The 14235-nt window shown below is 30.7% G+C and overlaps 1 protein-coding gene and 1 long non-coding RNA gene across 2 annotated transcripts; both read right to left on the bottom strand.

Moving 5' to 3' along the window:
• Positions 1–1340: 1340 nt before the first annotated feature.
• On the bottom strand, positions 1341–4698 carry LOC115886594. The gene is made up of 2 exons (XR_004050915.1): positions 4433–4698; positions 1341–1410 (listed from the first exon to the last, which is right to left on the bottom strand). It is a non-coding gene; the product is annotated as an uncharacterized LOC115886594 (long non-coding RNA).
• A 2338-nt stretch (positions 4699–7036) lies between these two features.
• LOC115886586 (galectin-4-like) lies at positions 7037–12417 on the bottom strand. The gene is made up of 5 exons (XM_030905822.1): positions 12295–12417; positions 8733–8812; positions 7729–7853; positions 7334–7454; positions 7037–7212 (listed from the first exon to the last, which is right to left on the bottom strand). Exons 1-5 carry the CDS (start codon positions 12378–12380, stop codon positions 7157–7159), a joined length of 468 nt encoding a protein of 155 aa, XP_030761682.1. The 5' UTR covers positions 12381–12417; the 3' UTR covers positions 7037–7156.
• Positions 12418–14235: the final 1818 nt, after the last annotated feature.

The raw sequence follows: 14235 nt of genomic DNA, 5'->3' as shown, positions 1-14235 counted from the left end.
ACAAAAGGGCCAGCCTCCTGTAGTGTCAGCCAGGGAATTGCACCAAGACATATAACGATACCGGGCTGGATTTGGGGTACCAACCTGAGGCAAGCACCTCCCATTATATTCTCATCTCCCTACTTCTACATGCAGTAGAAGTGGACCGATCTGTCCCACACTATGAGATCTGGTAATAATAGTAATAAAACATCACTGGTGAAGCTGTGGGGAAAACCCCTAGCGACACTGGGAATAGTAACAATGAAAGTTCCAAGGGGCCAAACCTAAAGAGAACTACAGGAGAGGTGGCTGATACCGTGTGAAAAACCCAACAGGCGAGCATTAATAAGTTACCGTTTTGTCTACCCGGCCTGGGCCGTAGCTCCTCGACTGTGACACGGGTCTCCGTAGGAAGTCCTGGGGACTGTATGTGATGAGTTATAACTCAAAGGGGGACACAATAGATCTCTAGGTCGCAGAGATTAACCCTCCTCCCACTTATTCTAAATTCTAAAAAATTCTACATAATTTAATACTAAAAAGTGTCGATAAAGTCATAAACGTAAGTGTTACCAAGATTAAAAACATATGTGCACCACTGACTTTTTCTTTGATATCAAAATTTAGTTCACCGTTTAATGTCAATTAAAAGTGATCTCTTTGATATTTTACCGAATTCGGCCTCCTTGATGAGAACGCAATTTTGGTTTAAACAATGTTTAATAAAATAAAATAAAATACACAAATTTATTTTACCTAATTTATTATTAAATATTATTACTATTAATGATTATTACTATTAGTCCAACCTACGTCAATTTCAAATAAAATTATGGTGCTTAAGGTAATCACAAACCGAATTAAAAAGTTTTAATATCAATAAAACCTATAATTACTAAACGTGTTTCGTTATTATTTTTATTATAACCTATATGCACGTTCTTGGTGAACATGGCAATGCTTCTTACCTTTAAAATATGTCGCATTTATAGTAACTTTCAAATCAAAAATTTCATTTGAAATGCTAAAAGTACTGGAAGAAAATTATAATAACTTGAAAAAATATACAACTATAATATTTTTTACACCCTGTAGCTAGGAAACAAAGCAGAATCAGACCTACATCATGCTGATATGGAAAATAAATCTATTTTTACGTGAGTAATCTCCCCACGAGAGATAGCAGATGTTTTTGAAACACCCTGTATATTTTTTAATTGTAAATATAAAATGAGTAAAAAATATCTAAGATTATCATTTGAAATCAAAGAACATAAGAATTGATAATATTTTAGTAATTTATTTATGTATAAGTAGTATTTAAATTAATCAATTAAAAGTTAATTACCTTGATTTAACCTAACTGAAATGTGAAAAGGAATATCTCTTGGTGAGGGGTCTGGACCATTCTGCAAATCTACAATAAATCTGAAAATGAAAAAAAATGAGAATGTCAGGTTGCTCGTATGTAATTCTGAGTACTACCACAGGTACCTCGACGGAATATAGAAGTTACGAGGTAAATCCACTGTTTTATCGGAAATACGTACTACATTTGAACATCAGAAGTGGTATTGGCCAACTAGAAAGTGCCAATAAATCCAGCAGTGTTAGTGAATAAAAAGACCAACAGGAATAGGTATCAATAGAAAATTTGGAAATTGGTTATCATAAAAATCCTTTGGAAAAAGAACACTCTACTTGAAAAATAGAAAGAGCCAGGGATGTTAGGATGTGCAAGATCCAAGCTATAAGACTATGATATATATCTATCGGTGTTAAGATAGATCTTTGTGTTTGTTTCACCATGTCATATAAAACTAAAGCAGAAACAGTCACCCCTGGAGGATACAATTGAATTAGATAAGTACACAGATATCAATTAAGTTACGAATATAAAAGTTTTGGTTGTTTGCTTGTGATTTTGAAGTCGTGATTAAAGGTAATATCAATAAATTAAATTTGTAGAAACAAAGAAATAAAATAAATGGTTTAGATCAATTAGTTATAATGATATCATTGGTTGGCGGCGCGTTCTGCCTAGTCGTATATCGACAAAGACAGGCAAATATGCGTCGGGCATCTGTATCAGAATTTTAAGTTATTTATTATAGGAACTATGCTGCATTCTACGACATCGTTCATGAAGACGCCAAGTACATCCTAGTCGTGAGAATGCGCCTTAGGCAGCCTGTTATAAAAAATGTCTAAAATTGAATACAAGCTACCTTTTGTATAGTCTCATATAGTACATTTATTATTACACAATTAGTGAAAAGCAGTTTTCTTTCTCCATTTGTTTGTATTAATCTATTAAAGTAACACACTATTTTACGTTATTCTTAATCTAATTTTAATTATGCTTTATTCATATTAGTCCATTTATAATATAATCAGTTTTAAGGCTAGCTTTTAATAAGATAATGATTATCATGATGTAAATAAATTACGACATATTTAATATACAAACAATAGATATGTATATTGATGTTGGTTTTATTTTTGGAAAAATCAAAGAATTTATTAATTTAGTGCTAATTAAAAAGTTTTTTTTGTATTTTTATATCTTTGCTTAAGAAACTTATATGACAGTTAGTTTCATTTTATTCATATGAAATTGTAACAATTTTGTTCAGATATTTGTAATATTGTCATTATCAAATTATTCAATGCAGTCAAAATACTGCAGAGTAAAAAGATAATTAGGTAATCTATACAGGTTGTTCACCATATTAATATATACTAAACATTTGATTTTGCCAAGTTTTGGGTCAGTTGAAGGACTATTAGAGCTACAATTTTTTTTTTTTTTTTTTTTTTTTTTAAATAAATAATAAATAGAGTTACTTTTTTTTAAATGGAACACTTGTATATGAGTCATTATTTCACGATAAAAATAAGAAAATTTGATTAAGGCTTATTACACTCAACCACTGCTTTTGAATATTTTGAATTTTTGTAAAATTGTATAAATTTTATTTATTTCATTTCTTCCAGGGTCAAAGTTTTAATACTAAATATTTACTGAAGTTTATTACACTAGTTAACAATAAAGTAATAAAATTATACTACCTTATACAGAGTGTCTAAAATTATTTTTATTTATCATTAATTTTTTTTTTTTTTTTTTTAATTTAAATGGAATGACTGGTATATTTATAAGAATCAGATGCACAATTTAATTGTATATCAAATTGTATTATACGACTTTTACCTATCCCTTCAATTTTTCATAGAAAATGCATTTTCTTATAATGACCTCAGTTATCAATATACCCATGGAATATTGATATTTTAGATTGTTTTAAAAACAACAAATGTACAAATGTATGAAGAATATTAATAAGTAAACGATGATATTACTAGCCATTTTGTATGCAAAAAGAAAAACTATTTAGATCTTTATAAAAGAGTATATCATTAATTAAATATAGCATTATTTCCGCCCAAATACCAATTAATTACAAAAAAAAAAAAAAAAAAAAAAAAATAAATGTAGATTTGAATCAGAAATCAATATAATAATAAGTTTTTTTTTTTTTTTTTTTTTTTTTTTTTTATTTTATAAATGAAATATCATTTTTGTGTGTTACTTTTTATTACACTGTCTAATACACATAAATAATTCAGTTTTTTAGTATTTGGAGCAATTATTATTACTTTAACGTAAACAGTCAATTTAACGTAGCTTTTGAAATTACTAACTAGATGACGGTTATTTTAATAAACACTATTTAAACAGTTTTTTTATTTTTAATGAAATAAACGAACTATAATGACAATATTAGTATCTGTACTCTTTAAAATTTGGTATATCTTAAAAATAATCTAAATTAAAAAAAAAGCTTAATGGAAGCGTGGAAGAGATAGGTAAAACAGAGAATACAATGGATAGACAATTAAATTACAGTATCTAATTCTCATAAATATACAGGATGTTCCATTTAAATTAAAACAAGTTATTGCCGTTTAAAGCGAATAATTATCAAAGTAAATATTAAAACACTTATATATAGAATTTATTATTTATATACTAACTGATCAATAAATAAACTTCAGTAAATATTTATATTGAAACTATGAATTCCCGGAGAGAAATGAAGCCTTAAATTTATAATAATTTTACAAAATTAAAATATTTAAAAAAACGGTAAGACTTAAGTGTAAGAACTCAATCAAATTTTATCTTTATTTGAGAGGGGCGAGTTTCGTTTAAAGTAAAAAAGTAAAAAATACAACTTTGATATTTTTTATTTATTTGGGACACTCTCTTACTTGTAAAAATATTTTTAAATTGTAGCTCTAATAGTCCTTCAACGAACCCATAACTTACAATTTGTAAAAATCTAATCGTTTAATTTGTGTAAGTTATACGAAGAGAGAAATAAACGTATGGTTGGAATCAAAAAGATACACAGATTTTGAAACATTATAATTAAGTATTTCATACCTGTCACCGGTAGGATGAGCTTGTCCTCTGACTCTGATGGTTAATCCAGGACGCGGACCTCCAGGTATGACAGAAAGGTGGGCCATTTTATTTAAACAAAATTACTCACACGTACAATAACAATTACTAACGACAGGTTTAACGAAAATTTATTTTTATACGCTGCTTATCTTGGTTCATGTTAAGATAAGTTGTCCTAAAATTAAGCGATTTTAAGAATTGTTGATTCTTGATTAACGGATGTCTGAGATAATTTTGGAAATGGAAAAATGATCTAAGAGGTTTTAACCAAAACGATACCGATTTAATAATTGTGAGAATCGTATTATTGTGAATTGATAACATCGACTATTGACATTGTTTACTTCCTTTATCTATATTGCTCTTTAGTTGAGCATAGTAATATACATAACGAAATAGTAAAGTCTAAAGGTAATTACTTCCTAACTGTTTTTACTAACTTTTGAAAATAATAAATCTACAAAAATGAATAACAATTAAATTAATAAAAATAATGCCGTTGACGGTGTTACTGTGCTAAAAAAACTATATTGTTCTCGAAATAGCTAAGTTCAGGCATTTTAAATAACTTTGAAGTGGAACTTCTTTACGCGCGATGGGAATAAAAATTCAAGGCCGTGACACACCACGGCCTTGACCATGCCTTGACGCATGAGCTAGCGAGAAAAAAAAGTGGTAAGGATCGCGCAAACACCAAAAAATATTTGAATTATAGCTAAGAAAATCATTATAATAAACTTGATGCTGTATCTGGGTACCAATATCCTCTGGTTCTGTGCTAGGAAGTACATTTTATGCATATTATCATCGATAGGTTTGTAGCTTCTGAATAAGGGTCTAGGTAAAGTATTTAGCTCATTTGCTACCTCAGAATTAAGATTTTTTAAAAATATATACAGGGTGTTTCGAAAAATCTGAGCATTGATTAATCACGATCCTGCTTAAAGCGCTTGATGTAAAAAGCTGATTTTTGGAAAACGGATTGACTTTAGGGTGTAGAGGTTCGATAAGAAGGAATTTCTCGAAACTTGAATTCTAAGGGGGCGAAACCACCCCTCAAATATTAGAATATTTTTTATTTAAAAACCGGTGAGTTTTTCGGAGAAACTCTTAAACACGTATGTTTTATTTTGTTGTTTTACATATTTTAAGATTTTTTAAAAATTTAAACAGGGTGTTTCATAAAATATGACCATTGAGTAATCACCATTCTGCTTAAACTGCTTGACGTTTAAAGTAGTGTTGGGCATAATCAATTCATTTTAATAATCGATAGAATCGAAAAAATCGGATATAATAATCGAATGATCATTCATATAAACGATTATGGATCAGCGAAGTAAAAATTAGACTTTAGACTATTTGTAGACATAAACCTAACCTAACCTAAAAATATATATACAAGGGTACAATAGCTACAAAAGATTAAAGTTATGTTTTACTAAAACAACGAAATAAAGAATATTTTGTTTGAATTTTAAATTAAGGCACATAATTTAAGCAATAATATGCATGTATTAAAAATATTTTTAAATAAATTTAGGCAGTATATACTTGGGGAGGCTTTGTAAGAGCGTCCATTAAAAAAATTCTCATTTTTGTGACTAAAACGATATTTATTAATTTATTTAAGAGTTTCCTCCTGTGTATTCATGTTTAATATACAATTTTGTGTTGTTTGTATTTTTCAAGCATCTTTTTATACCCCCAAAACGACTTACTTTTAGGACTTCTTAATAAAACTACGTGTTAAATATCCAATCTACCGATTTCTACCGAATCTTGACCAAGATTTCTACCGATAATAAAATTTTGGCAGTGGCAACACTGCTTATTCTATGGGTCAGTAAATATGATTTCCTTTCCTATGATACTTTTGAATAAAAAAAAAGGATTTCACTAATATCTTATGTGTAAAAGTCTTTCTATGGCTAAAAATACAAAAATCTCGTTAGGAATCGATTCTCTCGCCTGCGATAATCGAATGATCGATCATTCAGCCATAATCGAAATATCTCGATTACATCATTCATAATCGCCCAACACTAGTTTAAAGCTGCAATTTTTGGCAAACGGATTGACTGTGAGGTGTAGAGGTTCGATAAGGAGAGGTTTCTCGAATCTCAAATTCCAAGAGGGTGAAAACGCCCCTCAAATATTACAATATTTGTTATTTAAAAAACGGTTAGTCTTTTGGAAAAACGCTTGGACACGCATAATTTATTTTGTTTTTTTACATATTTTGAAATTGTTTAAAAAATCATACAGGGTGTTCCAAAAAGTTGAGTAATAGATTAACCACGATTCTGCTTAAACTGCTTGACGTAAAAAGCTTATTTTTGGCAAACGGATTTTTCGATAGTCAAATTCCAACGAGATGAAACTACCCCTCAAATATTATTAAGTTATATAATAATATCGCCATATTATTTTTTCTCTTGCTGACATAAATGTGAGAAAATTTTATCCCGTTTGTATGTTAATGGAAATTCTTGCTTTGCTTTATCATCACCATTACAAATGATTAATTCGACGCGAACGAAGTCGCGGGTACACGCTAGTTGTTAATAATAAAACTCTAAGTATATTTTAAAGAATGAAGTTTTTATTTTTTCAATATAACATTTTACGGAATAGTTAAATCTGTTGCTAGTTAATAATAGGTACTCTTTAATTATAAAACGCTCCGAATTTATGTAATTTTCAGACAGCAGAATATAGATACTCAGTTGTTGTGGTGAGGAAACGTTGCTCTGAAGCTGAAAAAATAGAACTTCTCTGAAAACTATATTTAGAAGTAAAAAATTAGGATAAAAGACAAGTAGACAATATAGTAAAAAAAAATGTTTAAGTTGTTTTTTTCCTTAAGCAAAAACTTACGTTGTCTGGCTTTAAACGTAACAGATTCTACAGAACAGTCACCATAAACGCTAAGATGGCTCACTTGGTTCAGAGGGATTCTGTGTGGGTACTCGCAGAAAAATTGACCATTGATTGACACCTAAAAAAACCAAAAATGTTTTTCAAAATTACTTTTTAGTTATCTAATTTTTCAGTTTTCTAATGTTTATCTTTCATTTTACAAACAGATTAAAAATAAATATTATCTAATAATCTGTATAATTTATCTTATCTATTTATTAAGTAAAAATAAACCTATTATTCATGCATCTGCTGATGCCAGTAATATACAGTGTGTTTCAGAATATATTCAATAATAATAAAAATATAATAACTTGCTAAACTAAGCCAAAGGAATGGGATATATTACTTACAACATATTTATCAACTTCAACAGAAATATTTATCACAAATCTCTGTCCCGGGCGAAGGCTTAAAGATCCATCTCTAGCTTCTGCATCCCAAACATTATTGCTTTTACTGTTTCTCACAATTACACCTACAACATAAATTTTTAATCCATGATAACTACTGTACAGGGTGGACCATTTTAGTTGTTTCTATAGGGTTGTTATGCTGGGGTTGGTTGATCGCGCTTAGGATACCGCTCAAAATATAAATCAGCTGCCATTTGCTTATGTTTGTTAGACTCAATATAATATTTTAACATATTATATTTCTCAAAATTTTCAAATTTACTTATTTTTATTATTTAAAATACACACACTTCAATTTGTTGAAATGAAATGTCACGCATCCATCAAAGGTATGTTCCGATCACCATGACAACCGTTTACTTTGTTACTCGGCGCGGCCTACTACTAACTGGATATTTTAAGAAAAATTTGAAATGTTGAGGTTAATAGTGAAAGTAAATATAGAGTGTTATATATTTTTGAAAAGCCCATGCCAAACTGAATCAGGAAATTTAAAAATATACAGGGGGTTCTATTTAAAAAAAGCATAAGTATAGTTAATATCTAAAAAAATATTTTTTTCGAAAAAAGTCTGACTACGCCACTGCATTCTACACAGGAAAGTGCCTCTAGAATGAATGTATAATTAATTTTTTCGTGGTTGCTTAAATAAACAAACTATCGAACATCTTCAAAAAGTACAAAATTTGAGAATCCTCCCGTAGCTTCGAAACCGATCAAGATAGCCACGATCCGTTTGCGCCATTGTTATTTTTTCAAAAAAAAGAACCCGAGACTGCAGTATCAAAATTTGAATATTTCTTACGGTGTCCTAGATACCTTATAGAAACAACCAAAATGGTCCACCCTGTACGGTTATTTAAAATGGTTCTTAATTTTAGATTTTGAGAGAATATTTGTATTTTAAGAAAAATAATTTCATTTAATTAAAGAATTTCTACCTTCATTCAACCTTGCAGAGCAATGAAATGGAATATCTTTAGATCCTCTGCCCTCTCCAGTTTGTAGATCAACTCTAAACCTAAAATTCGAATTATTAAATTAATAATAATATTTTATAAATTTTATATCAATTATAATGTAATACTATTAGACAGACATAGAAATTGAAACACCCACTATTTGCTTAGCTATATTTTATAATGATTTATCGTTTCATTGCCTGCATGAAGTGTAGTAAACCAGAACATTTTTATATTATCTACTATTAACAAGACTTTATCTACTATTAACAAGAAGTGTATCGTCAATTAAACGAATTTGTACGATGTGGGATAGTAGGCCTACGAGTGGCTGATATGACCTTTCGGGAAACTAAAGTGAAAAAAAAAACTAGTGATCTTAAAGAAAGGTTTCTAAGACTTAAAACCTTTAGAGTAACTGAGAAGCAATTTTAGTGACAAACAGTGAGTGGAGTAAAATCGGATTGCGTTGCTTGTACTGAAGCGGAAACCATAACTCCGGGAACAAACACCAAAGCATAAATCATTTATGTAGATAATTTTATCAGCTTTATTTTTGTATATAGAAAGGTTTTCAGTAAAAGGCATAGTTTCCGAGATATAAGCAAAAAAGTGGAAAAATGTTGTTTATGTTTAACACCTCCTCGATCTCTTTAATAATGTGGAGCTCGTCGTCTATCTTCGGGGACTTTTGACACATATCAGCCCAAATTTAGAGGAATCTTGTTGAGGTGTTTAGGTTCGGTTAACCTTCTTCAACCTTCAACTGCTCTAGTTCCATATAATTCCTTGTCTGACGTTGTTAGTATGATACATTCCGTTTGAGAGAAGGTTTGAGCTGGGACAGTATATTTGTCTGGTTGTTTTGGTCTTGTAGTACCGACCGTCGTCAACCTTTAACTGCTCTAGTTTCATATAATTCCTTGTCTGGCGTTGTTAATATTGTTCATTCCGTCTGAGAGAAGGTTTGTACTGGCACAGTAAATTTGTTTGGTTGTTTTGGTTTTAGGGTACCGGCCGTTGTAAACCTCTAGCTGCTCTAGTAGTGTATTGTTCCTTCTCTGGCGTAGTTGATCTGACATAAACTAGAATGTTGGTTTCAGAAACTATCACCAAGATTATAAACCGAGACGTATCGATACCATGAATGGATCGACGTTCTCTTTAATTATTTTTGAGTCGTGTTGTTTCAGAACATGTTATTAATTTTGAGTCTGCACTTGTCTAGCCTGAATTATCGATAATTTACACCTATATATCGTTATATAACACCTAACTATAGCAGTATTTTTTAATCTTGCATACCATACTAGCTGATATACCTCTATATTATTTTATTTTTGCAGAACAATGGCTTGAGTATCTCTGTACTTTACGGCGTATCCAGTGACCAGCGACTTTAGTAATTTTACACCTTTAGTTTTTTATGATCTCCTGCATCATATATTCCTTACGGGTACTTTTCGTTTTTTTTTGGTTTACCGCTTCCTTTTTGAGAACCTGATCAATTTTCAAATGGTTTTCGTCTATTCTGAAATTTACGAAGTAGTTTTCTTCTTTTGATTTTTTTGTACCATCTCCAGATTTGTGAAAATGAAAGTGTACCTTACAGGTCCATTTCTTTTCTTTTCGGAGGAGGGCAGTGTAAAGTTTTTAGTTCGTTACATGTATTTTTTATATATGATTTATATGATGTCTGGCGTATCGTCATCGAATTCCGTATTGTTCAGGCTTGATAATTTATTTGGCACGCTTGGCGTAATTTTTACGTTCTCTAAACAACCCTGTTATCGCTCTGTGGAGGCGCTGTCAACATCGCTTCTGTCAACTCTCTGTGCTGTGGACTGACTTTTGCTTTTAGCGCTCTGTAGCCTAACCTAACCATCCCGGCTTTTAGAAATGGTAATAATTTAAATCTTGCTGCAAAATCTGTATCAGCTGCCATTTCGAAGCAACAGGTAAAGATGAGATATTATCTTTATTAGTTTCGTTATTATTATTGAATATTTTTAGGGTAGAGTTTTGGATTGACCCACCTTAACTCGTATTTGTATTTTGCTGGCACATTGGTGTTCTTTTGCTTTTGTCCTCCAGAATGTTACATGGAAGAAAGGACAGTTACTTTGTTTATTATTGAGCCCTCGGAAGTATTTCGAGGTAGGTTTATTTTGTTTATTAGACCTTGTTTGGTTTTAAACAAGAGTTTCGTATTTTTAGGGTCTTATGGACGGACTATTTACAAGGTACGGGCATTATCCAAGGTCCTAGTAGTATCCAAGGTACGGGTAGTGTTTCCCTGTACCGTTATCTTATGGATGGACTGTGTCCAAGGTTATGGTCCAAGGTCATGGTCCAGGTTACGGACATTATCCAAGGTCCTAGTAGTGTTCCAAGGTACGGGTAGTGTCCCCATATTGCCATAGTATGGATACAGCGTAAGCTCCACGCTGCTTCGCTCCCATTTCTAAGCCTAGTCAGTAGCTACGGCTGTATTGATTCATGGTGTCTTCATTCTGGCCGCTTTTGTTGTTTTGGCCAACAGGATCGCCGACAGACAGTACAGAGACATGAGCCCTCCTCACGCTGCTACTCTTTGAAACAGGATTGCATCAAGAACAGCTAAGTGTAGATTTAGGTTCTGGTTTTCAGTCGATTTTCAGTCTTAACTTAACGTACATTTTAAATAATATCGTACAGACTATATTTAGTGGTTAGATTATTAAGAACATTTATGTCGATTTAGTTGTTACAATATGATTTAGATTTTAGGTTTCATTACATTACGCCTTGTAATAGTATTACTTTCTATAGATATTATTATTACGCTATATTAACAGATGAATAACCAGACATAGATTCTAGAATCTACAGGTTGCAACATATCAGATTTAACACCGCGTAAAATCTAACAATTTAAATAAATTAATGCTACCTTTCTTATATTTTCTATAACGTTACACGCATTGTATTTTTTCATAGTCTTTTCATAGAACATATTTAATATTATTTACATACATAGCTTTACTCGACATACAACCACTATAATAATTATTAAAATTGTACAATGCTATTTACCTATTTATCAGGATACATTATGAATGAATATAATCACTAGTTTTAAGTAATAAACAACTGTGTTTTCTTTCTCTATTCAGGCCTGGCGCCCAATATTTATAATTTCGAGTTATTATTGTTAATTAGTTCTTTCCAGTGAAATACCTTATCCACGACTGCTCTACCAATGAAAAGCTGCCGTTCGCAGTGGTAATGTTTATAAAAAAACGCTACAACCTATTTTCAAAACTGTGGGGAATTGTTTCCACCGATAGGCCTTTTTTTATCTCATTTGACTCATTGTACTGCAACAACTCCAAGATCCAATTTTGCAGCTGTTAATAAAATAATCATACGATTTGAGAAACAACCTGATTACAGGAAATACTTTGTATACAGAAGAATCTGTTTTAAATTTCCCACAAGGTGGTTTGAAATTATGCCTGTATAATATTGCCAAAACAAATAATTTTATATTAATACTGACTTTTCTCCTGTTGGCTGAACTTGTCCTCTGATGGTTATGTTTAGTCCGGGTCTAATTCCATCAGGAATAGCAGAAATATGGGCCATGTTTTCAACAACTTCAATCGATCGCAAATATTATTTTATTGAAACTGTGTAAAGATTACTCGTTTTTTGTCTCCTTATACTTCATTTATCGCAAATCCTACAAGATAAAGTATATTTTATGGCCATTTATTAGTATGGATTAAACTGTCAAAATTTACACGTTTTTGTTTTTTAACCTGATATTATATTCTTCTAAATATAGTGCAATAATTTTCTATACATAAAAAATAAAAGGTGTGTTTCTTAGGTGTGTAATAGGTGATATTTCAGAATTATTTCTAAAATACTGAATACAACACTAAATACGTAAAACAACTTATTATAAACCATAATTCAGTTCTATTATTCATTCATTCTTGATTTTCTCTGTTCATTCTCTTTAACATGCATCACCGGCGTTACAATGCAATAATGCATGTGGCATTATCATTCTAGTAATGTCTTTGATGTATAAATAAATATTATGTACCCAACAAAACAATGTCGTATACTAACGATTGTGCATACAAGATTTTATCAATTCATGTTAGTTTCAGTATTTTGTGATAATTTTTAATAAATTTTATTTATTATTTTCGTATATTCCTCAAGTGGCAATATAAGAGACATCTGGCAAGAAGTATGAACAACATGGACCACAAAGAGTCCTAGAACCAGACCAAACCTAAGATGGAACTGTGATAGTAGAAAATTTACAGGGATAACTTGGATCCACATAGCCAACCATAAAAAACAAAGGGCCCAATTACAAGTACATTATACCTATAAATATGTAAGGGAAGATACACCATAATTGAAAACAGTTAAATAAGTTGGAAATGATGGTGATTATGATGATACAAGCCTTATAAAGATATTACTTGTCTTATATAAGACTTGATTTGACCACAGACTTAATATAATCTTTAAGATTTGATAGTGTCATAAGTGTCATAATCTCTCTCAAAAACTGACCATTACAATATTAAGTGAAAAAATAATATATCGTTTTATTAGGAGTAAAATTTACACTTTTTTTGTACGTTTGGTACCTTTAAATGAGAAGACTAAGGATGGAGCATAATGCTATCCATGTATTCATGCATGGTGGGCGGAAAAAGCACTCTAGGGTGGGGATCCTTGACAGTTCTGTTTGACGATTCATTTGACACATTTGAATTTGATTTGAAATTTTGTGGATTTGTCAGTCTTTACGGAGCTTATTTTATGTTAATTATTATTTATTCTACTACTGATAGTTGTATAAAGGTAGTAAATCTAGATGGAAATTGTGGCAGAACTTAAATTATCGAAAAAGACTCTAAAATAGTTGGTTGTTTAGCGAGCGGTAGATCTCGGCAAAAATCGAGTGAAATAATGGAACAACTTTTCACTAGTAAGTGACTATACGGGTGAGTTTCCTACGATGTTCTCTATGGGTATATCGGAAACTACTAGAGATAGAGAGTTGATTAAATGGGGAAAGAATTGCAGTTTTGTTTTTTGACTCTAAAAAAAGACTCTAAAATAGTTGGTTGTGTAGCGTGCGGTAGATCTCGGCAAAAATCGAGTGAAATAATGGAACAACTTTTCGCTAGTAAGTGATGACTATATAATATACATACGTGTAGTAAACCGATCATTTATGAAATTCACTTAAATTAACTAATTATATATTTTTTCTTGCATTTTTGCTTTTATTTACTACTTGTCAAAGATTAGATGTCAAAGAATGTAGATACGTCAACTTTACTTACCTGCTTCAGTAGCGTATAGGATGATTGTGTTAATTAATAATTATTAAGACTTATGTATTTTTATTATAATAATATGTTTTTATAACAATTTTAATAACTACCAATATTTATTCACAACG

This window comes from Sitophilus oryzae, unplaced genomic scaffold, assembly GCF_002938485.1.
Source record: "Sitophilus oryzae breed Bouriz unplaced genomic scaffold, Soryzae_2.0 scaffold_1146_pilon_pilon, whole genome shotgun sequence".
In the NCBI taxonomy this organism is placed as follows: Eukaryota; Metazoa; Arthropoda; class Insecta; order Coleoptera; family Curculionidae; genus Sitophilus; species Sitophilus oryzae.
Note: the sequence above shows the minus strand (reverse complement) of the source record. Positions and strands in the feature narration are given on the sequence as shown.

Excerpts from the sequence above, each read along its gene's own strand:
- LOC115886586 (XM_030905822.1), bottom strand. The coding sequence starts at position 12,380 with ATGGCCCATATTTCTGCTATTCCTGATGGAATTAGACCCGGACTAAAC. Across the intron at positions 8,813-12,294 it reads GTTCAGCCAACAGGAGAAAA|GTTTAGAGTTGATCTACAAA; the intron begins GTCAGTATTAAT and ends TTCGAATTTTAG. Across the intron at positions 7,854-8,732 it reads CTCTGCAAGGTTGAATGAAG|GTGTAATTGTGAGAAACAGT; the intron begins GTAGAAATTCTT and ends TTTATGTTGTAG.